The 27410-nt window shown below is 33.7% G+C and overlaps 3 protein-coding genes across 3 annotated transcripts; 1 reads left to right on the forward strand and 2 right to left on the reverse strand.

Moving 5' to 3' along the window:
* Positions 1-73: 73 nt before the first annotated feature.
* LOC112043635 (ATPase H(+)-transporting accessory protein 2) lies at positions 74-5716 on the reverse strand. Its single transcript, XM_024079139.2, has 8 exons — positions 5563-5716; positions 5358-5488; positions 5169-5267; positions 3649-3792; positions 3343-3483; positions 2209-2338; positions 1235-1380; positions 74-808 (listed from the first exon to the last, which is right to left on the reverse strand). The coding sequence occupies exons 1-8, from the start codon at positions 5648-5650 to the stop codon at positions 638-640; spliced, it is 1050 nt and encodes a 349-aa protein (XP_023934907.1). The 5' UTR covers positions 5651-5716; the 3' UTR covers positions 74-637.
* Positions 5717-6205: 489 nt separating this feature from the next.
* Positions 6206-8627, reverse strand: LOC112043601 (protein N-lysine methyltransferase METTL21D). Its single transcript, XM_024079085.2, has 3 exons — positions 8062-8627; positions 7494-7689; positions 6206-7187 (listed from the first exon to the last, which is right to left on the reverse strand). Exons 1-3 carry the CDS (start codon positions 8316-8318, stop codon positions 6957-6959), a joined length of 684 nt encoding a protein of 227 aa, XP_023934853.1. The 5' UTR covers positions 8319-8627; the 3' UTR covers positions 6206-6956.
* A 1453-nt stretch (positions 8628-10080) lies between these two features.
* On the forward strand, positions 10081-25832 carry LOC112043634 (uncharacterized). Its single transcript, XM_024079138.2, has 14 exons — positions 10081-10452; positions 11524-12100; positions 12704-13269; positions 13767-13941; positions 15128-15259; positions 16311-16390; positions 17178-18180; positions 19042-19115; positions 19807-19957; positions 21033-21172; positions 21843-22420; positions 23848-23967; positions 24200-24301; positions 25651-25832. Exons 1-14 carry the CDS (start codon positions 10423-10425, stop codon positions 25736-25738), a joined length of 3816 nt encoding a protein of 1271 aa, XP_023934906.1. The 5' UTR covers positions 10081-10422; the 3' UTR covers positions 25739-25832.
* The last annotated feature ends 1578 nt before the right edge of the window (positions 25833-27410 follow it).

A 27410-nucleotide genomic window follows, 5' to 3' on the forward strand; every position in this document is an offset into this window, starting at 1 on the left:
TTATTTATAGTTTCTTATGCAATGCATGCTTACAGAACTTACATTATTCAGTTCAGGAAATAAATAAAAACAATTTTAAATAAAACGAATTTATTAATTTGAACATAATTACAACTCACATAACATATTATTTTACACTTAATACAATAAAGGTAACGAGTTAACATTAAAAAAAATGTCTAAAATTAGCTCGTAACAGAAACAGTTGTGGTCGTCTCTGATTTACATAATTTCTCTAAGGAATTCTCCGCTAAGCGGATTCGAATGTTGGGAACATAAATAGTAGTAATACTAAATTAGTGAACACCTAAGGCAGTTTACACACAGTTTGTGGTTCATTTAAAATTCGTTTATTCAGTTTCAGGTATCACAATTTATAATATTAATGAAAAACCATTTTATGTTGTATGCATCAATAGAAAGGAATGTTAAATATTATGTATTCTTAAATCCTCATAATTACTGATTTAAGTATATTGTTAAGTACAATCCAAACATTTACTTAACCATTCAAGACAAAAATAGATTCAAACATCCTTAATTGAACATGATTATACATAGAAGGAAGCTTTGATCAACATTGTGATTGCAATAACTCTAGTGTAAACTATCCCTAGATGTTTAAAAAGCTGATAGCTTAGTTATCTTTCTTCATCCGCGTGCTCGTCATGCGGTAGATGATTGAATCCCTGCCGGGGTCCATATCCATGATCGCGTACACGATGGCTACCAGAGCGAACGTGAACACTACGCTGAACCATAGAATGATGTTAAATATAGCGGCGTAGTCGGCTGTGTAGTTGTCTTCCTGTAATACAATATTGCTATTGTTAAGTATAATAGCTATTATTTTATATCAAAATTCAGTTTGTTCTAGTTCAGGCAACGGGCACATGTTGTAACTATTGAGCATAAATTATTTAGGGTGGGCATGGAAAACATGTCAGGTAGGGGATGTGAGCGTTTATGCATTCTAAAGGTATCCTTCAACCGCACACCCAAGGTCACAAGTCCTGGAACCTGCTCAAGATGTTTCCTCTAACACAAAATAATGGTACAATCTGTCTGTCACCGCACTGTCACCGCACTGTCACAGTAAAGTACCGTTGAATTTCGAAGTCGCTACTTGCCTATGTCCAGCTGTAGACCTTATTATTATGATGACGGATGATGATACTGACGATAATGATGATTATCATTATTGTGGTGATGATAATGATGATACTATACGCACCGCCTCCTGCAGCTTGTCGGCGCGGAACTCTGGCGCGGCGCGCACTGTGCGGCGCGTGTGTGCCACGTCGGTGCACACGGCAGCGACCAGCACGGAGCCGTCGTACGCCTTCACAAATGCGTCGCTCAACTCTATCAGAGCATTGGCTGCGACACAGACATAATATACTGTAGAACCCGCTCAAGACGATCACGCTTAAAACGATTTCTCGCATTATACGCCATTACGCCAGTCCCTACAATTTGAGATGATTTCATACATATCCTAACGCTTAATACGATTCGTCATCCCGTTTAATACGCCTCCAAAATCACAACACAGAGATCAGGACATCATAAAGGTCCTTAAATAAGGTTGCAGGACAAGACTAATACATGATATCTTATAGACCCTTGACATGATGCGATCCTAAACTGAAAATTTTGAAGACGCACTGCAAAAGTAAAATTTAATTGATAATTTCGTAATTGCTAATGTAGTATTTACACCAAATACACTAATTTTTATAACTATGTATGTGTACATTACTCGTTATATTTTTCACTATCCCCCACCCATACCCCATATAATAGTTTTCCCATCTAAGACGCGCTTAGTTGGATCCCTGCGAAATCGTATTAAACGGGTTCTACTGTATTTAGGTTTTAATAATATATCTGTCGGCGCGACAGTTAAAAAGCGAGAAAAGCTGTGAAGGTGATTGTTGACGAGTCTTCAAAGAAACCTTTAAACCTGCACCAAGAATTACAAGCCTGGGGCACTGCTCGAAGTTATTCTGCAGCGTGAATAGTGTTTGGCCTCAGTCTGTCAATGTCAGTATCTCTCTTCGATGTCTATTTTTGTACATCCATTATTAATCGTAGTAGTAGTTTTTAAGTTAATTTCTTGTTTGTCATCATTTTCTTTTTGATGTACTTTAAAGTTCATTTCATAATGTTTGAGGTACTTAAAGCTAAAGCTGGCTTTCAACATACCTAATAAGGTTTTTGCTTCTTTGGTTTCCATAGAATTAGGGCCATAAAAGTCTGACAGAGCGTGAAGAGTACGGAATCTAAAATTGTAATAGTCAACAACATTGTCTCCAGATATTGCGCCAGATTTAATCTGTGAATTAGAAAATGCAATACATTATTAAGGCTCCAGAGGGCAGAGGTGGGCAGAGGGCTAGAACTCAGTACCATAATTAATATACTTAAGAAAAAAATGCATTACATTACATCCAGAATTCAAGTCATACCATTTAACATTATACATAACAAATCACGAAATCACCAAAGTTTAGAGGCTATCATAGTAAAAAAAATTGTTTAAAATGTGATCTATGTTTAAGCACTGGTTAGAAATGTTTCATTGTTGACTCTAAATGGATAGACAACATCAGTTGCAGGGACTTTATAGTTATATAGTTTGGATAGTATTAGTATAGTTATTAAATTTTTTTGCATATATTGTTTAAATTTTTTTTGGCTTGTGTCTTAATGACCCAACAGAACGCCTTAAGTTTAGACATTTTTTGATATCAAATGGTATATTCGACACTCGCAACATATTTGTTTATAGTCTTAGGACTGATCGCAGATTGGCCGTACAAGAAAAAAAAAAAAAAATGGTATTATAATTTACCAAACAAATTGCAAATACAGTAAAAAAACTCATTTCTATAAAATTAAACCACAAATATTACTGCAGCAGGCGGCAAGAGAGGCAGTGAATGTGGGCTGGTGCGAAACTGAGGCACACATATGTAAGTACATTAATACCTAAGTGCGGCCAAGGCTTGTATAGTACTTTTCTCAATATTGTCAAAATAATGCTCAAATTTTATTTATTTTTTTCTATATTTGGAAGTCCTATGATGATGAAGTCTTTCATATAATGATGATGATGATGAATCAAATTTCTGAGCATGTTTGAGAAAAAGTATTATTCCAGTTACAGTGCTGGACTGAAAGACATATACATTTCTAGCACAGTGTATTTAAAAATAAAACAAGAAATAGATCAGTGGCCAAGCTTTTAAAGTAGCCTTGATTACATCTTTGTTTTATTCATGTACAATTCAACAATTGCCAAGGTGTTAGTAAGAAAGAAATGCCACCATTATTTACCTTATCAGTCAATACTTTCAGAACTTCAAGTTCGTACAAGAATGAATAGACCTCCTCGTTGTCAACCTTCAAGTATTGGTATGTTTGTTTAGTCAGTTTAGGTGGCACAACTTCACCAAATACATCTGACACCAGTGATAACTGAAACATAGACTAAAGGTTAGAACTTGCTTCATATTTTTTTAAAAAAAATAGATAATATGCATGTCATATGTCTCTAAAGTGTTTTTAACCACCTTCAAAAAAAAAGGATATGATGATGACATCAATATTCATATAACTACTAGTCTATTTCTAATTACTTACGTCATCTGGATCTGACAGCCTGATGTTAACCAACTTGTTGGCACTGTTTGTAAATCTCTGCTTAATTCTGTGCCTCAAAGCGGCAAATGTATCGGGCTCATATTCATCAACAATCAGTGGAAACTCCTTCGTCTTTAACCCAGTCTGATAGACAAAATTACATGCTTAGTGAGATTAAATTTAGATATCATAAGTGTAGAGCCCAGTGGATTTAACCTCTGCATTTGATGCGGAGGGTATAGGTTCAAATCCAGTCCAGTGCATGCACCTTTAACTTTTCAGTTATGTACATTTTAAGAAATTAAATATCATGTGCCTCAAACAGTGAAGGATTTGAGGAAACCTGAGAATTTACTTAATTCTTTATGTGTGTGAAGTCTGCCAATCTTCATTGGGCCAGCGTGGTGGACTAATGCCCTATCCGTTCTCATTCCGAGAGGAGACTGGTGGTCAATCATGAGCAGAAAATGGGTTGCTAATGATGATGATAAGTGTCTATACATTTAGATATTTCAATGTTTGTTTCAACAGACCTAAATAAAATTAGACATAGGAAGTTTGGCAGTAATATTACCACAGGTGTGTGGTAGATTGTGACAAACTATGAGTCCAGGGCTTGTAGCCATGTGTGATGTTAATTCTTTAAAAAAAACGCTAATACCTCAAAAACTAAAAAAATATGGGAATGACAGATCAGATCAATAACTTGATCATGTGACCTGTCAATAACAAATTTATTTCCCATACATTTTCAAAAAGTTTCCAATTATTGAAAGAGAATCAGCATGCTCCATGGCTACAGCCCTCCAACTTTCTTTTAGAAATATCCTTTCTTAACTAAAGCCTATATGTGGTCCTTATCCATTAAGTTGTTTGAACTGCTTGTACATAGATATTATTTTATTTCTGAGTTATTATTATGACTTTTTTTTGCACAAAAAGAAAATAACAAAAGAACACAAATTTTATAGGCAAAAGGCGACCTTATCACTAATAGTGATCTCTTTCAGGCAACCTAAACATAAATAATATAAATATCCTGTGGGATGGGATATTGCAATACAATAAATAAGTACTATTCACTATAAATAACAAATATACTTACTTGAAATCAGAGTTATTTGGTAACTATGATATTCTTTGAAATCAAATCATGTCAAAGGCCATTTTCTTTAAAATGAAATACTTGTTACTAATATTTTAGATATTATTAATTTAGCAAGAGGCCTATGTCCAGCAGTGGACGTCCATCGGCTGTTAATGATGATGGATGATGATGACTTAATTTTGACACCTACCAGGTGGGTCTATTTTGGGTATAACTAGGAAGATGAATTTGTAAAGAGAGAACCACATCCCAATGTACTAAAAGTTATCAAATACTAGACCATGAGCCATGACCGTAGTAGAGTAGAGATTGTGAATCATTGAATTAGCATTAATAAATTTAAAATATAGTACTATTATATACTTTTTGACTTTTAATCATGTGCATTAACACAAGAATACAAAATACTTACAGATTCACCAAGTGAGGACACACCATCAATGTAAACTTCTACAACTGCCTCAGGAGTCTTGAAAGGATCGACTATTACTAAGCCGTTCCATTCTCCATTCTGCAAATAAAATAAAGCTGTATAGTACTGTTGTCCTGTTTAAGTATGAAGTCCAAATATTGATATAGTTTAATTAATCTTTTTAAGTACCTCTTCCACGGAGAGACCAAGGCTCGCAGAGAATATTTCTTTGAGAAGGCTTTCACGCGTTTTAATAGATCCAGAGAATTTCAGGGAATCTGGACTGTGTAATATACTGAGTTCACCCGAAGCGTTGGAACCTGAAACATTTTTTATTTCTTTATCAGCATATGTTTACATCATTTATTAAAACAATGAACATATTTTTACTTACCAATTACGAATATAACAAGGGTAATCCAAAAAAATACCATCGTTCCACCCATTTTGCCTGAAAAATAATGGATCCACTCCACTGTCATATGATCAAGGTGTTGCCAGAAAAATATCAAGTCATAGATTACAGAATGGCTGACTGAGAATAGACTATATTCAATAAAAAATATTGTTGTAATGTTTAATTTCATTGTTGTGTTGTTTCATTGTTGTGTATCTTAGATACATAGATAATAGGTTGTAATCATTTTTGTCGTGTAAAGAGCTCCCTAAAAATGTGTAGTTAAATATGGAGTAACGTTTTATTTGTAAGTATTTTTAACTTAATTTTATCAAACTTGTATTAAAAAGAATCGATTCTTTTGACGAAACATCAAACAATCGATCAAGTAATCGAATAGTCTATGTATTTATTCCGTGGATAATATATCTACTCTGTGGCTAGTGTGGTACGACATCGCAACCAGCATTTTCGCGCGAAAATTTAAAGGGTGAATTTAATTTTTGTTATTTGGACACGAGCACTTATTACTATTTTAATTATTTTATTTCATATTTAAATCGAGAGGAGATAGTTTTAAATTAAATAATATACATAAACAACTTTCTTTTTTCTAATAATGCTCTAATAAAAGACATGAAACTTTTAACCACTTTATTATTTATATCTTCAAGCCCTAGTTTTATTATATAACTACATTCCCTTTATTAATCTATTTGAGCTTTAGGCTTATTACATAAAACTTAAATCTAACTTAGTATGTAAACTTTTTACACAAAAGATTATGAATGATGTTCACAAGTACTTAATTAATATTTATCATGGTATTACTTGTTTAAATATTTACATAGTATCACTTGTTTAAATATTTACATACTCCATATTATGTAATTCTAATCATCATCATTAGGTGCCTTCTTCCAGATGAAGTTTGGCGGTCATGTGTAGAAAACTACTCCGGTCTTTTGCAATATTTTTAAGCTGTGTTTATGGTCCACTCCATTATGGCCACTCCACTATGGCTCGGTCCACTCTTTGACATCATCTATCCACTTTCTTCGCTGTCTTCCTGGAGCACGTTTTCCGGGTATCTTACCGTCTAGACTCAACCTAGGAAACTCAAAGAGGGTTCCCCTTTGCAGTTGCCCGAAAAATGCGCTTTTCTTCCTCTTAATGTTTGTCATGAGGCTTCGGTCACAATTGGCTCTTTTTAAAACTTGATCATTCGAGATGAATTGTAATGTAATTCTCCTTTTAGTTTAAGTAGTACTCTTTTTTATGAAATTCCTAACTATTAAAATATGTGTTATTTTCTCTTGTTTGAAACACATGTTTTTTTCTTTGTATAGGTAAAGCTCAATCAATTACCAAAGATCAAAGCTATACAAATATCATTTTTTTGTTAATTTTAATAATAAAATATCAGAGCTGCGATAATTAACATGTTGTTGATCTTCAGGTATTTTTTCCACATAGAAATACTCCGCTAATTTCTCACAGAAATCACTCCATAACTTTTTCTGTATTTCTGAATCCCTCAACTCTTGAGTCAAATATATTGTAGGCTTTTTCTTTATTGTATTATTTAAACACTGTAATGTTTCTATTAGAGGGTCGATTGCCTGCAAATAAATACTTAATATATTATAATTCATAGACTTATTTTATAAAATATTTTACAAAAATGTGTAAAGTTAGCAATGTGGTAATGGTAATATGAGTAGCATAGTTTGGAAGCTTAGCATTTTCAAAAAGAAAAGTTCTTAAAAAAAAATCTTTTTGTCTCAACAATCACAAAAGACAAATAATTAAAAAAAATATTTATTCTAACAACTAAAATTTAATCTATAGCCAAATATAGATGTATACTTAAAATACTGCAAGCTAATCAGCAATAAGATATAAGTAAGTTAATATTTATCAATTACATCTTCATAGTAAACACAGTCAGCTAAAACAATCATGTCAAATTCTTGCTTATGAATATCTGAGTTTTTGTCACCCCATACTAAGGACTCTGCTATTGCATATCCACCCATGCTGCCAATCTTGGTTTTGTTTTCAGTTATGTTTAAGCGAAGCAGTGGAAGAGCTTCTGGCAAGTCAGTGAGTGTTACTTGTGCCCTGAAATGTGAATGTGTAAAGTTAACAAAGTGACTACTGTGTTTCAGTAGAAGTACAAGTAGATGTTACTTCGGTCCATTGCCAAATCTAAGGGTAGAGATCTGACATCACATCTTCATAAATTGTTGAGGGAGCTTCTGTTCAAAGGATAACAAAATTATATTGTATTGTATTTTACAACAGTGTTGCTGTTTTTAATTGGTCTCTGTGAAGGATCAAGGATTCGAATTTCCTGCCAATTAAAGATAAATAAGCAGTTTGTCTTCAGTTTTATCAGGAGGTAAGTACATGATTTGGCAGATATTAGTTATATTAGTTTAAAAAGGCACTATATTAGTTTAAAAATAATGATGAATTACAATATACACTAACCCCAATGTAGCTGCTGTTAGACCAACAACCCCCAGTCCAGACCCTAGCTCTAGAACTCTGACACCACTTAGGAAGTCTGGCTTTGATTGGCACATAGTCTCCAAATATTTCGCCAGAACTAGAGAAGCATCCCATACGACACAGTTCACATCTCCTTCCAGTTTTTGAAATATTTTCAAGGTTTTTAGACACACTTCAATATCAATTTCTCTCGGAAATAAATCACATAGTTGAAAACTAGGCGTTCTGTGAGACATTTTATAATATCTATATATTTTTAGATATATTTGTACAATACCCACATTCACTATTCACTATATAATTAGAAAAAATAATGCAAATAATTAATAAGTTCTTAGGCACTTCTGTCGCTCAAAGAGAATATTGGTAATTTTATAAAAATAATCTCACAAATTTCCAAATACTTGTTCACTTTTAAGCTAGTTGAGTTTGTATATCTACGTAATAACGTGGATTTTTTAATGATATTAATTTATGTTCCATCAATCATCACCAAAATACAAAATTCATCTTGTTGGTTGTTCTTGTTAACTTGATCCATAGAGTACATTGAATACAGTGTTGCCAGTTGGATCTTATGAGAAGTTACCCGAAATATTAAAAAAAGTAACCTTTTTGTGTAAAAAGTAACCTTTTGACTACTACTACTCTTGCTTTTTGCGTTCCACAGCATGGCTAAACCACCATTTCAGCCTCTGGGGGCTAAAGTAATTTTGTTTTTTTTTAATATCTGTCTGTTACGAATACTAACCAAGTTCTAAATTACTACAAACCGAAGGAGATTTTACTCGTAAATAGAATCATCTTAAGTAAGGCCCTGATTGTTTGCCTTTTACTTATGGGATAAGAAAAATACAATTAAAGAGCAAGGATTTAAAAAACAATAGACGTTAATTTCTTAAATTCATACTTGATTTTTTTAAGAAATTCAATGTGACTGCAACTTGCTTATTTCGCAACGTCAATTGTAACTTCTTCATTTATAGTGAGATTGACACAGAAACATCGATGAGTTCTTGAGCATTTGTCCGCATTTCTTGATTTAACGACCGTTCTGTTTTACATATACGAAATTGTAAGTTAATTCTAAAAATTTCGAAATATCACGTAAAAGTAACCTTTTTATTAATGTAACCTAAAAGTTACCAATGCAGTCAAAAAATCACCTAAAAGGTTACAAAAGTAACTTTCTGGCAACACTGATTGAATATGACTTGATCACAGACCACAAATGAAGAACTTGATATGAATTATGATTTGCATTTTGCACAAACGTCAAGTGAATAAGATATTATAATGACACCTATATTGACACATATATTTAATTCTAAGTTTATATAGAAGTTTATACCATTCTACTATTATGCTTATAAATATAGACCTTTGACACCTTAGACCATTAATAACTGGACGTGGTTCGCTAACCGTTACCCCTCTGGCAAAGATCAAAAATCTATGATCTAATGCGTTTATAAAAACTGTTGCTACAGAATCGACGTTTCATTGTTGTAATCGTTTTCGTCGTGTAAGGAGCTCCCTAAAAATGCCGGTTTGTGTTGTTAAATGGCATAAAAAACGGCCAAAAACTTGTAGTTTAGTAAAAGATGGAGTAACGTTTCATTTGAAAGTATTTAAACCTTATTTAATCAAAATTTTAATAAAAACAATTTATAAAAAGAATCGATTCTTTTGACGAAACAGCAAAACATCGATCAGTAATCGAATATTCTATGTATTTAATCTGTGGATAGTCTAAGCAATGTCACAGTAAATATGCAAGCAGTAGTTTGACTTCATACTAGAGGTCGAAACGCGAGCTATACCTCAATTTCAATTTCAACTTACTAGTTAAATATCCATCCTATCTATGTATACCTTAGACCATTAATAACCATTATTAATGGTCTAAGATGTATACACAGATTTACAAGCCATGAAGGGTTTATTTACGTCTATTAATCTGTGGGTTTATTTCATTTATGGTTCACACTCTAATAATTTAATCTGTGATACAAAAATTACAAAATGAAGTTCAGACTTCAGTTCAGTTTACTTTATTTTGTTTTTTTGATTTGCGTTTGCATGGGATTTCAGACTTCGCATGTGCATTTAGTAAAACAGTAATGCATAATATTAATAGTAGTGATTTAACCAATTAATCAAGTAATACTTACTACATAACAATCAGGTATTTATAGGTAACTCTTGGAATACAAGTCCATCAAAATCGTACACGTCGTCTCAGCTCGGACACCCGACACAGCGGCACTGGCAGGCCTAATATCTCTGTGTTTGAGGAGCAGATTGTATTTATTTACTTTTTAAATACCTACTCCGAAAATGCGGCGTTCATGGAACCATGAAACTGAGGTAAATAGCAATTTTGGTTAACTTTGAAACAATTGTTATAAATTTAAGAATATAAGGCAATGATTTTAAACTATAGTTAAGTTCTGAGTAAATTATGTTTCTTGGTCACTTTAAAACAGTAAAAAAGTAAACAGTACTCATCAAGAAAGGCTGTAATAAAGACTACTCTACTCACTAGTGCATCAAAACTGAGACAATAAAAGGTGGCTAATGTCTACTACTAATGTCTACAATGTCGAGTCGTATGTTCAAGAATTAAAAAACTATTTAATGAGCATAACTAATAGTATAAAATCATTGATAGAAAAGTTCAGACTACTACTACTAGAAAATTAAATACTGTGCTGTACCTACTTATTTACATTTGTTTTCTAACTCTGAAAATGGAAAGAATCTCAATTATAAGGATCTCCAGTGTCTTACAAGATGTACCTACTATTTTTTTCTAAAGCCACATTATTTGTGTCTTAAGCTACATTTTATCCCTGTATTAACACAAGACCGTGTACTACTTGTAGTAAGCTAATCATACAAAATAATGAATGTGAATAATTTTTAAAACTATTATGTTTGAAGAAAATATAACAAACTAGCTGACGTCCTATGGTTTAAGCACATAGTTCCTGTTCTTGTGAGAATACAGGGATAAAATATAGCATATGACACTCACAAATAATGTGGCTTTCTAGTGGTGAAAGAATTTACAAAATTGGTTTGGTAGATCCAGAGATTGCCCTCTACAATAGCATAAACTTTACCTTTATGTAATATTAAGTATTGATTTTAAATTATTAGAATTAATTGTCAAAAATCTTTAATCATGTCAATAATTTTCTCATGATTTTGATGTGTTAAACAGTAAAATTGCCCTATTTAATAGCTCACACCATATACATGTTGGATTCCATCTTGAAAGATGATCCTTATTGTAATAATTCTTCAAATGACTACAAGAAGACTCCTAAATAAATTTTAAACAACTATGTGTCGCTTCACATCATCTATAAGTTTAATGAAATTGTGCTCATGTTGGCCTATTTTCCCTAATTTTATACATTAAATATGTTTCAGGTGGAGAAAGTTAAAAAGCGAACAAATATTTTATTTCCAAGGCCAGGATTTTTAATTGGTTGTCCCGAACCTGAGGATGAGTCAATAATTAGGAAAACACCATCAATAATGTCTGGTAACACATCAACCAGTAGGCGCCAGTCACCCCAACAAGTAGACTCAAAAATATATCATAAACAAATCAATAAGAAATTCTTCAAATCACCTACAAAATTTTCTAATTACCAAATCCAGCAAGGCCAAATGAATCCAATGGAGTTAAATGTTGTTCAATCACCTACAACTCTTCCTCTATGGCAAGCCGCATTTGTTCGTCAACCAATATTTGTCACTCCATCTTTTGACCAACCTCAGCCCATGGCAAAAAAAACAGAAATGCCTAGAAATCATTTTAAAAAGCATTCTGATATTCTACAGAGACAACCAACAGAAACTAGTGTAAGCCACGGCTATAAACCATTTCATAAAAAGAAGTACAATAAAAACAAAAACAATATTGATTTACGACTGTTGTTATCTTTAAAGAGGAGAGAAAATATTGTGAATGAAAAAGAAGAACAGCTAAGAATTAAAACAGGTATAGTACATTTATTATATATAATTATATATGTATAATTGCAGTTTATTACTTGCTGTTTTAACATCATTTCCATAAAAAGAAAATTTTCCAGCTTCAGTAATTTTGGCAGGGTGTTAGTATGTTCACTCAATCAGACATAGCTTTAAGGAATTGAGTGTGAATTATAAACATTGAATATATAAAATTGCTGTATACAAAATATTCACTCAAATATGTTTTAAATCATTGTTCTCCAATTAATAACTAGATGCACAATCAACAACCAAATAATGTGACAATACAACAACAACCAAATACTCAATGAGTGCCAAACAATTTCTTGGCACTCAATTCAAGTAGTCGCATTTGCAAATTAAACCTTGAACTCAATCCTTTAGGTTGAATTTGCTCTGAATTTGGGATTTTATTAAATATTGGATAGGACTATACTTATTTAAAGACCTTTAGGTATAATTTTCTTTGCCAATAATTCTAAAACTGTCAAAGCAAAATTGGCCAGTTTTCAAGTGAATTTTTCTACATGATTGTGCATCCTTTTGTTATAAGAGGTCAATGTTTTAAATAAAACATTATATTTAATTATAATCTTTTGTTTGTCAGCTGCCATAAGTTTAAATGATGAGCGAAGTGACACAGAATATGATAGTTCTAATGCAGTACCATCCTGTAGCAGCAGAAGAAGTTTTGACGGCAAAATAGAAGATGATGGAGAAAGTAATTGGCTCGAACCAAAACCAAATAAAAACTTGAATAAAAATCTTAAACCAGTGTATAGTAGAAGATACAGTTTTCACACAGACACAGAACTAGAAAACTATGATGAAGAAAATAATTATTATAATAATAAGCAGCTTGATCATTCGAATCAAAAAGATTGCGGCACAAATCCAAAATCAGTGTTAAATAGAAGGAGAAGCTTTCACACAGAAATACAAGTAGATGATGAAGATGACGAAGAAAATGATTGGTCGAGTTATAAAAATTTAGATACCGAAAAAAAACCAATGTATAATAGAAGAAGAAGTTACTCTTTCAGTGAAAAATTTTATGAAGATGATAATAAAACACAACAGAGCTTTGATCTACCACAATCCAGTAGTGCCAGGTGTTCCAATGTTAATACAGATGAAGAAACAGATAATGAAGTAAATGAAGATTTTAATGCAGTAAGTAGTAGAAATATGTTATTACACACTAGTGGTTGCCTGTAAGGACATGTCGCAATATGGGCCAAGATTATTCATAATCATTTAACAAGCGGGGTTGATCACTTAATAAAAAAATAAACCTTGGCTGAGTTTGTTGTGGGCTTTTATCAGACCAAGGCGCGTTTGTAACCCTCGTAATTTTAAGTTTTCGATTATTATTACCACCATTAGATTAATTTAAATTATGACATAACTTGACTTTTCAAAAGTGCTTGTAAACTAAGCCTGATTGAAATAAATGAATTTTGAATTTTAATATGAAGAGGTAAAGTTGGTGAGGTTGTAGACAGTAATCTCTGGATCTACTAAACCGATTTTTAAAATTCTTTTACCACTAGAATGCTATATTTTATCCCTGTATACTCACATAATCATTAACTAGTTTTTTGTTTAACTTTCAGACACATATCTTGTTACATGCTAACAAATTTAATAATAAGTATGTATAATTCCAGGTAAATTCACAATCACAAATTGATCTGAAGTCACAAGGTGATAATAATTCTCTGGAGAAAGAAGTGCTACGAAGTATTTTACAAATATGTGAAGATGTGGAAATTTGGTACATTGTCACTGACTCATATGTGTTAACAAATAACACACATTTCCTCACTAATATACTTAATGCAGGTAAATATTATGAAAAACTATTAGTATAATATCCAATGAAAAATCAATGTATCAATCAATCAATGTAAAAAAAAGCTTAATAAACTATGTATCATACATAGCTTATTATGCTATGTATCATACATGTTATTATGTAGCGTACTTGTTAAATGCAAGTTGAATGTATGTGATACAAATAAAATAAAATCATCAATTTAAATAAACTCCTATAAAATAGTATACTGAAACCCCCATAATAATGGATTGAGATTTAAACCATAATTTTCTTCAAAGTAAAATGGACCTACTGGCCTGCTGTTTAAAGTTCAAAGAAATTGAGGTTATTCTAATGCGTGTTTATAAACACATTAGGCTCTCGGCGTTTCGTTTAGCGGGCGTTGATAGCGTACACACACCGCGCTCAGTACGGCGTTTTACGAGCGCAGTCAAGGTATCCATACAACAGGTTCAGTTCAGAAATGGATGTCGTGCTCAAAACACAATTACTGAATGAAAGTCTGTCAGGTCTAAGGATGTTACAAATAAACCCTGAGTGGCAGAGAATGATCTTGAGTGGAGTCTCGCACTTGTGAACGATGTGTGTAGGGCTAAAGGGCCCTTTGACAGATGTCTAACACTCCCCTTTTCCACTCAAGTCACTCTCCCCGCCTATCCCATAACAACCCAGGATTTTTATCCAACAAAGATGTAGACGGATCAAACGCCACGACAAGAATGAGCTAGATCGCCCGAGCAGTCTCTAATATCACCAGCACTCGGTCTCCCACCACTTCTCACCCAGCTTCGTACTATCATGACGACACGAGCCGATCGATCAAATAACTTACTCGCGCCGACACATGCATGTACAACTGACGCCCACGCAACGCGCGTTCGACCGAAATTCTGAGGGCGTGCGTCTGCCGCGCGCTTGATTAGAAGCGCACGCTTGAATGAGAACCTCTATATTCTAAAAACGCGCGTAATCTAAGCGCGCGCTTCGAAACGCCTACTATGTACTCATTCAGTATATATGCTTTGAAATTTTTGAAAAATTTACCATTGTGTCAGATATTGATGGTAAATAATAAACTAATAAATAGATGGACATAATAACGGCTCTTAGAGGCACATGGGAACACCAACTGGACAACTCTGTGCTGAGCATTTTTAATAAAAATTTATACACATATTTATATAATTTCAGATGAAAAATGTCGACTCATCATACCTCAGACAGTAATAAACAAGATTCATAGTGCAGCACGCTCCTTCGCTCTCGCTTCCAAGGCTCTGTATTTTGTATGCCAACAAGTTGAAGCTAATACTGCCATTATAGGTAAGTCATACTGCCATTATATGTAAGTCATACTGCCATTATAGGTAACTCATACTGCCATTATAGGTAAGTCATACTGCCATTATAGGTAAGTCATACTGCTGTTATAAATAAATCATATTGCCATTATAGATAAGTCATACTGCTATTATAGATAAGTCATACTGCCATTATAGGTAAGTCATACTGCCGTTATAAATATGTCATATTGCCATTATAGGTAAGTCATACTGCCATTATAGGTGTCACACTGCCATTATAGATAAGTCATATTGCCACTTTAGGTAAGTCATACTCCTTTTATAGATAAGTCATATTGCCATTATAGGTAAGTCATACTGCCATTATAGCCGAGAAATCTGGCTCTGTGCTATCACACTCCAAGTGTGGTCTGTATCGGGCAAATCTTTGCACATGGACCGACAAACCAAAACACAGCCCTTAGTCCCTGGCAGCCCCACTATTCCTGGATCTAGCAGCGGTTACGGCACAGGCAAGGCAAGTGGTGTTAAGAATCTCCGGCAGAGATTTGAATGCCAACCCCAACGACTTATGACCTATCATTCTAAGAATAGGCTAGTTGACACCTTTTTTAAATCATCTTAAATAGTTCATTATCGTTTTACTTCGCTAAAAAAAATTTTTTCATACATTTTTGAGAAATGATGACATGTAAATATTAGTTTTTGAATGTGTTTTTAACAATATAGCCAAAACGCCCGTTGGCCATGACAGTCTATATTTCAACTGTTTCATGACGTCACAACAATAATTCCAACACAAATGGAGCGTTTGACAAAAATATTAGTCAACAATTATTAGTTCGACGTTTAGTACATCAAGTGTGTTAGTGACGTCAGAAAATGGACGACAACGTTTTTGACGTTTGGAAAATTTGAATTTAAATTAAGTTTTAAAAGAAATCCTTAACTTTTATTAATAGATATCTATATATTGCGGACACTTATTCCATGTACTATACGAAATTAATATTGTTATGAATCAACTACCCTATTGCAAATAGATGTTGTAATATTCCGATTTATTGCAGATGATGGCGCCGGAATAGTGGAAACAAAAGAAGATATAATGAATTGTAGCTATCAACTGTTGAAGAAGGGAAACCAAGTGGTAAATATTTTAACTGGGATATTTTATATCATAGCCATAAAATGTATCATGTAACTCAACCAGCACGTCAGATTAGGTAAGGTAGGTAGATTAAGATGATAATAGCTAAAAACTGCACATTTCGAAAATCTGATAATTTGAGCGTAACATAATGGAATGGGAGGGTTTCAAAGTTACAAAATAAAACCCTGATATTCTCGAGTTATGGGCGCGCTTAATTTTTTTACTTATTTTAAGGAAATAACCTCCTAATTAATCGCTAAAAATTTCTGTCAATTTCAGTAAGGTAAAGTAATAAAAAATGCTTTTAAAGTCTGTAGTTTTTTTTCTAAAATTAGTTTTTTTTTTCGTTTTTAGAGAAATTATTGATATAAATTTTTAATAAATAGCACTGAGGAGGTCTGTCACATTTAACTTGGAAATGTTCATTGTTGGAGGACTCAATTACAAATTCTTTTTGAAGTAGAAAATATATAATATATTGTTAAAATATATTATAAATGATAAATGGAGCTAATTTAAATAAAATAGTGACAAGCAGTCTCATGAATAATTTTAAAATTCTACAAATGATAAATTACATAAATATTCTCAACTTTAAAAAAATAAATAGTTGAATTAGATATGATTTGCAGCATTTCAAGCTATCTATAAAATATTAGGATACTTATGGCCATGACATGTTATGGTCTGGTCACAGCTTGTATGAATATGGCCTTTTACATATATGAAAATGTTTTTACCTGACTGCAAAAAGCATATTTAATATGTTTGTTTCTTCTTTCAGATTATACTAACTGGAGATATTGAATTATATGCTATCAACACATTAAAGATTCCCATGTTCACAGTTACAGAAATTAAACAATTAGTGAAAGAAACTAATTTGATGAGGACCCAAGTTGATAACTTAGATGCTGTATTACCTGAAATTGGTCATTATACAATTACAATTCCAAATAAAATAAACAGCCTGGCAGATGTCGGTACTGAATCACCAAATGTAACCCAGCCATTGATCAGTATTAATCCAGATACCGCCATAGAAAGAGACAAGCGGCAGAGGTTAGCTTGTGATATTGGCATTCAAGCCAATTGTGTGACATCACCAAAAGTGACAGAAGATATTAACAAAGAAGTAATATTACCAGATTCAAGTAAAACAGATTATATCTGTAAACGTCCAGTTATACGGAACAAGAGAAAAGTTTGGCCCAAGCGTAAACGCACGACCACCTATTCGTTGACCGATGGTAATGGAATCGACGATGTTGTACCGAATTCACTAACCGATTCCACTACAAATGACAGTTCACTTTCTAGTGTTGATAATTCAATATGGCAATCCTATCCTATAACTGCAGCATATCTGAATAAAGATAAACGCAGCGAAACTGGCGAGTTGTCGTATCCAAGCTTTGCTGGGAGTGTTAAAAATGAATCTCAAATTGTAAAAGAAACAGCAGAAGATGATAAACATGTAATGTTTGAAATTACCGATGAGCGGATGGAGGAAGTTTTAACGGTGTATTCTGAGGTGTGGGTGTCTAGATTAATGCAAGTCATGGAGAAAGCCCTGGGCCAGGTGTTGCATGTGGAGGCTGCGTGCGCGGAAATTCGCAAGCACTGGCCGCCGCCGTGGTCGCTGATGGTGGCCGCGGAATGCGTGAAGCAATGCTTCCTCCATGATGTTGACGTGGTGGAAGCGGCGACCAAGTTTGTGAAGAGTTTCTCTGACAGTGAAACTCTTGGAACCCATGGAAGTGCGTCTATCATGCGGCAATCGCCAGGTATGTTTGATATATCGCTGTAGTGGTATGAGTATTGATTCGAGAGTTATTAACACTGTTCTTTGTTAAGGTACTTGACTCATATTATATTTAATATAGACAATATAAATTTCGTATAGGATGTGAAATAAGGGTCCGAAATATATCGATAACAATCAATATAAGTAAGAATTTCATAGAAAACTTGAAAATTATGTAGGTATTTATTCAATTTTTCTAAACGTCATAATTAACGCTGTCGACCATTTTAAAATGAAATGACAAAAATCGTTTATTTCAGTTTCGAAAATGACATAAATACGACTACATTCGACTTTGGAACCTTCTTTTAGGAGTAGTAAAAACTACCTCAGTATTAGAATACTCCGCTTTTCCATAGCCAGTACATTACTAAATTAATTTATATTAATGTGTGTGTGTGTTTTTCAGGATGTAAGTTTTAATAAAGATTCAACTTTTTCATAGTTCAGTGACGATAAATATTTAATAACTGTTTCTTAAACTGATTCTTGCATTCCTTAAGTATTACTATATGGGTATATGTCGAGTTATTGCAGACAGAACTATTTTCTAGGAAAATAGGTTCTAGCCCTAGGAGTTTGCACTACAACATCTTTACGCCTTTTGCGTAGCTTGAGTGTAAATGCCAGCGATTTGTGTTTCCTCAACACTGTGTGCAATATATATAATTTTCTAGCCGAAAGCGACTCACACTCAGCATACAAATTAGTTGTAGGATATATAATCTTTTACATCTAAATAAAACTCAAATCTCACAATAAGTAAAACATTATTAATATATTATGATTTTATTTATACCATATATAAATATTAATATTTAAATATATAATCGTATTTCAGAAAAATTAAAAATGAGTCCACATAACTTCATGGAGTTATACAGCTATGCTGTATACTTTATCGACTCTTTGCAGGTCAGTATTATAATATTTGTGTATATTATACTTCGACCATTAATAACAAGGACCTGCCTCGCTAACCGTTACCCCTCTGGCAAAGATCAAAAATCAATGATCTAACGCGTTTATTAAAACTGTTGCTATAGAATCGATGTTTCATTGTTGTAATCGTTTTCGTCGTAAAGAGCTCCCTAAAAATGCCGGTTTGTGTAGTTGAATGGCATCAAAAACGGCCAAAACCTTGTAGTTTAGTAGAAGATGGAGTAACGTTTCATTTGTAAATATTTCTACCTTAATTTTATCAAATTTGTAATAATAACAATTTCTAAAAAGAATCGATTATTTTGACGGAACTGCAAAAAATCGATGAAGTAATCGAATATTCTATGTATATATTCTGTGGATAGAGTAAGCGATATGTTGGTTAGTCTGTATAAAAATAAAGCGTGTGTGTATTGCGAGTCAAATTTATAGTTGTGTGAATTGTATGGACACAGAATATATTTAATGGTGTTAAATATTTTCGATGTGTGAGTTTACCTCGTCCCCCTCAAAAAACGACAGACTTTTTTGTTGGTGAATTTGGGTGCGAAGCAGGTCCATAGTCTAAATAGTCAAAGAAAAAAATAAAAGCAATTACGAAATAATATGTAACCCTAAATTATTTGTACTGATGATATTGATATATACTGTACTTACATAACAGGGTGTTTTGATGGAGAATGAAGACATACAAACAGCTTCGAAATCACTTAGTAAATTGCTAAGTGACATACAAGACCCGAGCTTCGATATTAGTAATCAAGAAACCATTGTTGAAGTTACTGTCCGGGAAGCTATTGTTACGGAAGACAAAGGTAGGCGAACATTACTTTATCTTTTAACTAGCTGACGTCGCGCGGTTTCACCCGCGTGGTTCCCATTGCCGTAGGAATACGGGAATAAAATGTAGCCTATAGCCTTCCTCGATAAATGGGCTATCCAACACTAAAAGAATTTTTCAAATTCGACCAGTAGGTCCTGTGATTAGCGCGTGCAAACAAACAAACATACTAACTATTCAGCTTTATAATATTAGTATAGATTCAGTAATAATTGTACTATTGATATTCAGTAATATATAGTCCAGTGGGCGGTTTTTTCCGACAAAATGGAGGGAAACCTAATTTATATTAAAAGAAAATTTACTTTAATAGAGCTCATATAGAGTAAACTTTAATTATAGCTTGGCAAGTTCGTTGATGACACTCCCATGATATGCGGGCGACGGGGGGAAAGGACTGACGGAAAGATTGCGCAGGTATGAAGTCGTGCGCGAAGGGGTCCGCTACCCCCCTCCTGGACCGCGCGGACCATTGGGAGTGCTACAAACGAATTTGCCAAGCTATACTTAACTTGTTTACTGTCTAGGACTTGTCTCGCTAGACATTACTTTTCTGTCAAAGTATATGATCAACGATGTAATGCGATTATAAAAAAGTCTCTATACACTCCGCGCCACGAAACAAGTCCCCTAGACGCGGCGCTAATGTCTTAATGGCGCTCATTGTCGTGTGGTAACGGCGATCTTATTGTCATTTGTGTAAGGCGCTGTCAATTTTAGTTTAGGTTTTAGCCGCGGGACTTCTTTCGTGGCGCGGAGTCTAGTATAGTAGTTGTAATCATGTTCGTCGGTTAAAGAGCTCCGTAAAAGTACCTTTTTGTGTAGTTGAATGATGTAAGAAACGGGCAAAAACTTCTAGTTTAGTCTAAGATTTATACCAAATCTAAGCTCGTTTTCCTCAGAAAATGACAGTACTGGCCCTTCAACCATAAATAAAAAAATCTCTGGCTTTGGCCATGTTGATTTTTGTATTTGTTATAAATCATAAGTCTCGTAATTAAAACATGACAATATTTTTACGTGTATCACATTTAAGTGTATTGTTACAGACACTAGCGTTGAAAAAGACAAACCAGATGATACAAATATTGTGAAAGGTAGCCCAAGGCGCAGGCCGAAAAAAAATAAAACACCATCTACATCACCAGGAAAATACAATCTACGATCTCAGTCAAAAAAATCTATTGAGGTATACATATGTTTTTTTTTAATTGAAACTTAATTTTTTAAGTTAAGCTTTGCTTTGATTTATGTGCACTTCTTTCCTAACATACCCTAATCTTCCCCTATTCTACCCCTGCCCTACTCTCTCTCTCTTATCATACCCCTATCCTAATTCCTCACCCCTATCCTGGTTACAACTTGGGTTACATTATTGGAGTTTTATTAAGGATCCCTAATTTGTTTGAAATTATAATATGGCCTATAAGCACTCGGGGATAGTGTAGCTTTCCACCAGTAAAAGAATTTTACTCATTGATTCAGTAGTTTTGGAGCCTAGTCAATGCAAACAAACAATCAAATCGTTCCTCTTTATAATAGTATCATCATCAACCATCATCATCATCATATCAGCCGATGGACGTCCACTGCAGGACATAGGCCTTTTGTAGGGACTTCCAAACATCTCGATACTGAGACGCCTGCATCCAGCGAATCCCTGCGACTCGCTTGATGTCGTCAGTCCACCTGGTGGGGGGTCGGCCAACACTGCGCTTACTAGTAGTGCGGGGTCGCCATTCCAGCACTTTGGGACCCCAACGTCCATCGGCTCTTCGAACTACATGCTATAATAGTATAGATCACTTTAAACAATAATAGTTATAGTTACCAATTATGTAATAATTAATATGTTTTAGATGAATCAAGTTGATACCGATACACCAGAGATAAGAGATGTCACCAAATCGTCTTTCCTAACAAATTTATATTTGATGAAAAACTCAAGTACACCTAAAGCTGACGACGATATTTGTGAAAAGACCAATTCATTTCTGGAAACAAAAGCTAGTAGTGATATACAGGAAAATTCAAGTCCAAATGTTCGGATGTCTGACCGTTGGCTTGCATCTTACTCTGATGTTTCTACAGCGGATGACAGATTAGAGAATGAAGCAATGCTTCATGACAGATTAAAAGATAAATCTAAGCCTATTGCTAACTATGCAGAATATAGTAATAAAGACATTTACGGATCTATATATGCAGATGTCGATAATATCGCAGAAGAGTTGTATAATGACAATTATGTCACTAATTTTGTAGAATTTAACAATATGATGTACGATTTTGATAATAATATCCCGAAAGATAATATGAACACTAGTTTGAATTCAGATAATATTGCGTTTGAGAGCGATATTGTCACTTTTAAAGAGGTGATGGAAAGTTTGAAATCAGCTATCATTGGGGCTTATGCATCAATTGAAGATTTTTGGTAAGTATTAAGTAATAGGCTATTTGACACTTTTTTTAAAGTGGTCTTAAAAAAAGTCTTAAAAAAACTATTATCGTTCTACTAGATTAAAAAAATATATGGTTCTGGTTCAACGGTGAACCAGTTGACAACAGTTGAAACCGCAGTCTAATAATATGTAAAATTTTAATAAAAAAAATTCAACTGACTTCCAACTCAAAAATTAACCTAAACTAAAAAGCAAAAAATAACATCTTACCTATGTGCTACCTTCTGATCAGTTTGAAGGCGGTGCCAATCCAGTGATGTTTTAATTCAAGCCGTTTAAATTACACAATTTCTGTGGTTCTTTCAGAAACGGCTTTAATTAAAACATGACACTGGATTGGCACCGCCTTCAAACTGATCAGAAGGTAGCACATAGGTAAGATGTTATTTTTTGCTTTTTAGTTTAGGTTAATTTTTGAGTTGGAAGTCGGTTGAATTTTTTTTATTAAAATTTTTATTTTTTAATTTTTAGTGTTAGCACACCTAACTAAGTGTGAACAAAAATTAATGAGCAATTAGTTGAAACGTTATTTTCTTATGATAAGTATCTAAGTCCTACAATGCCAATTTTAAAAATACTACCTTAACTCATATACAAAATTTCCCTTCCCCTTTATCCACACGTAATAGGTATGAATATTCAGAAAAACTTGAATGATGACTCTCCTCCGTCTTCATCACCAGACCCCCTATGCAGTCACAATCCATATGGGTGGAAAGTTCTCATCAATACAAAATTGTCAAGTCAAAACACAAGGTAGCTACTGTGAACCGTCGAGGAGTTCCCTTAACTATCCTTCGTCTTCATCACCAGACCCCTAATATAGTCACAACCCATCTAGGTGGAAAGTTCTCATCAATACAAATTTATCAAGTCCAAACACAAGGTAGCTACTGTGAACCGTCCAGGAGTTCTCTTCACTGTCCTTCGTCTTCATCATCAGACCCTTAATACAGTCACAACCATCTAGGTGGAAAGTTCTCATCAATACAAATAAATCAAGCCCAAACAAAAGGTACCTGCTGTAAATCGTTGACCAGTTCCATCGTCTGTGTATCGGCTCCATCATCAGACCAACTCCAGACCTTCATAAAATTGTAGTGGTTTAAAATACCTTATGGAAACACTAACAAACGCACTAGCCGTCTCTACGATTTTCGAAAGTTCCTCTCGATTTCTCCAGGATGCCATCATCAGATCCTGACATGAAAAAAATGGGACCACCCTGGAATCAAACTCTTCAAAACAAAAAAAGAATTTTCAAAATCGGTCCACAAATGACAGAATTATCGCTGGACATACATAAAAAAAAAAAAAAACATACATACAGCCGAACGTAGAACCTCCTCCTTTTTGGAAGTCGGTTAAAAAGATAATAGTTGTTCTTATTCCTTTGCAGCGTTAAATCCTGTGAAAGTTTACTGACTGCAAAACTGAGCGAGAGTGATTTAAGTCGAATGCAAATGAGAGCGGAAAGCTCCTCGTCACAAATCCAGCAGATATGTGATGTATTGAATAGGTAAACTTTCTTTTTTTACTAATATTTGTTATAGTGTACAGGTATATAACCTGTAGAAGGCAGTCATAAAGTAATAAGTAAACAACGACTATGGATGCAGTCCATACCAAAGAGATAATAGAATTCTAAGATGATTGTCGGATGTATGGACCTTTTATTTTTTCCTCACAAAATAGGTTGACTCGAAGTTTCTGTTGTAATTGATATAATACATAAACAATTACATTTTTAGTATATTAACAAGAGAGAAGACAAATAAAAATATTTTTGAAATACTGAGAAGGAAGGAATTTGAAGATATCGCATGTGAAAACAGTGACAAGGAAGATTACAGGTGAGAATATTTTTATGTAAATATCCTTTAATAGGGTTAAGTCAGGTTAACTCAATATTTTTTCTTTTTCTTGGGTTTTATCCTAGTTGTCTATATTTTAAAATCCCTCCTGTGTAAGAGTAAACGAAAATAAAGTTAAAACTCTAGTTATAGTGTTTTTAAACCCCTTATCCAAAACTAAATTAATCACCATTAAATCACCATTTTGCAAAATATACTAAAAGCGCGACATGAACGACACTCATGGCCCAAATAAGTTTTTGGCACTATACATCATACATGTGACACCTGCCACGCTCGATAAACACACCATAGACAGCTCAGACCAATTACATAAGGACTCAGTGGCGGATTTACCAGCAGGCTGAGTAGGCTGGAGCCTAGACCGGTAAATTTGGCCCAAAAACTTTTGTTTACAGAAAATTAACGAGTAACTGGTTATAACCAGAATTAAGGCGATAGAGTACAAATTTTAAAGTTGCAATTTTACTGACAAAATAAAATGAAATGAATATGATGGTCGTGTGTTGGCATGTTAAATTTTCGTCAAAATCGAATATCTTTAGACAGATCACCTTTTTTATACTACTTCAACGGAACACAGTATGCGGAAGACTGGCTATTTTAGTATATTTAAAACTAGCGGATGCCCGTGACTTAGTCCGCGTGAAACCTTACCCTACCCCACCATAACTCTACTCAACCCTACTCCTACCCTACCTCTAACCTACCCCTACCCTAAGTATTCTACGTCCGTCTCCTGGTTCTAAGTTCCTCCACCAATTTTCATCCAAATCGGTCCAGTCATTCTAGAGTTATGAATAGTGTAACTAACACGACTTTTTTATAGAGGGTGCTCGGAGTATTTCTCATAACTCTAGGGTTATATTCTTTGAGAAAAATTAATAAATGTCTAGACAACATGACGTGTTCTAATATGAATATTTTCGGAGTAAAAAATATTTCTTTTTTAAATCGATCTTAAATTGTGTCCCTTATATCGCAATCTTATATTATGACCTAGCCAAATATATTAATTGATAAATATCATGAAGTAGCTTACTAGTGAAGTGAGGAGTGCCAATTGCAATATCTCGTCGATGTCTTCAGTCTTACAACTACTATTACGTATTTTAAAATGCAAGGATAGATAAAGGCGTGTGTTACATGGATAGTTGGAATAATTTAATAATTTTAATTAGTTTGTATGAAAACATAAAACATTTTTTTTTCGTTAAGAATGAATTAGTTATGCAGTTCGGTTCCTTTAAATTAACATCTTGAAGTAATGAGAAATACTCCCGAGTATCCTGTATATATAGATTAATTTAACTCTCATATTATTTCAGCAATTTCATCGCCGATTGTTTGGAAGAAGGCACAAGTTTAATGGAATCCGTTACGTTGGTTCTCGAAGCGATCAAGGAATACATATAATAATATTGGAACCGGGGGCAGAATGTACACAATCGTGTAAGCGATTTTATACGTGTTGTAGACCGATTTGAATAAAATTGCTTAGAATAGTAAACAGATTGTTTTTATTATCATAAAACATAGAGTATACTAATTATACACTTACAACTTGGCATGAGTAGTATGTTACCTTTAACTGTATGTATTCTCTTACATCATATCCGGAAAGGAAATGGTCCAAAATTCCCAAAAAAAAGCCCAGGATCAGTCATAGTACCCTAGCGGAAATAAAAGAAAATATTTTTTTAAACTATTTTTGATTTTACAAATCTATGAATTTACTTTAATTCTTTCGAAATAATATTCATGCTCTCCCAAGAAATGCAACAATTATATGGTTATTAATGGCGGATTGATGACGTTTTCCATGCAGTAGTCGATTTGACGTTTGCTGTCAATTGTCATGTCATAGTTGCTTTAAGGGCGCCATCTTGATATAACTCAAAAACTTGGGTTTTAACTTTATTTATTTCTTTTAGTAAGTTAGATTTATTCACTTATTTAGATTTTAATAAAATCCTTGTATTTTTTAAATTTTAATGATACAAGAGTGGAACTGAAATGGACCATCTCCTTTAGACCAAATTTACAAAAAGTACTATTAATCGTTTCAAGAAAAGATAGGCCCTGCGCCTGCGTTTCATGTAATGAAATTATGTAAAGAATTGTTACTATTATGTCGTTTATTTCTCGCATGGATCGCGGGAAATAATTGTAGTTTTAAGTCCTGTTAATTTAATTTTGTTATAACTGTTTAAACTTCAAATGTTTCGTATGTTTGTTTTTTGGGTAAAAATAATTCCGTTGAACAAAAATAAAAAAAATATTTAAATTCATATATATATTCGACGTCTTGTTTCTTTTAAAAAAAAATGGAAACGAAAGCAAAGACTTTTGATTGATAATACCTGATTATTTGATTGGTAGGTACATAGAGCTGAAATTCATTCTAATGTTACACAAGCAGTAATAGAATATATATCTATGCTGCCCCTGCAGCCAAGTGGCACGTCGATTCTCTTTCTACGATCGCTTCGAAAAGTAGAAAAATATACGTAACCGTAAACGCGAATTTCTAAGGAATTGTCACAGCGCCGTTTAGTGGCACTACTGCACAACTGTTTCAATTCCTTACAAATTCGCGTTTACGGTTACGCGAATCACAGTAACATCAAAAAATGCCACTTGGCACTCAGTTCTCACTAAAGTTTACATTATGCAACAATTTAATAAAATCTATTTTTTTACAATCCAAACGCTTAAGCATACGTCTTCGAAAGAGGATACGCGGGCCCCGACCCGTTTCTACGCTTTAGCGTTTTCTACATTCTATTCACATATTGATTTAATTAAATAATTCTCTCAAATCTCTGTCACGAACATATTTTTCAGTTTCTCAGCAGATATATTATCCAGATTCAATGCAAAACTAGAAATCTGTTCTGCTGGGCCGACGGGAAACGGAAAAATAACTTCGTAATTGCGGTTTACTGTTTATGCACCAATCTTCTAGTCCGTAGTGCAACAAAATCCAAAAGTGGTGATAATATAATAAACAATGGGGTTGCAACTTCGGAGAACTATGAGAAGTTTAGCCCATATCACACGACTGTTAGTAGTTGTAGTCTTTTTA

This window comes from Bicyclus anynana, chromosome 10, assembly GCF_947172395.1.
Source record: "Bicyclus anynana chromosome 10, ilBicAnyn1.1, whole genome shotgun sequence".
NCBI classification, from domain to species: Eukaryota; Metazoa; Arthropoda; class Insecta; order Lepidoptera; family Nymphalidae; genus Bicyclus; species Bicyclus anynana.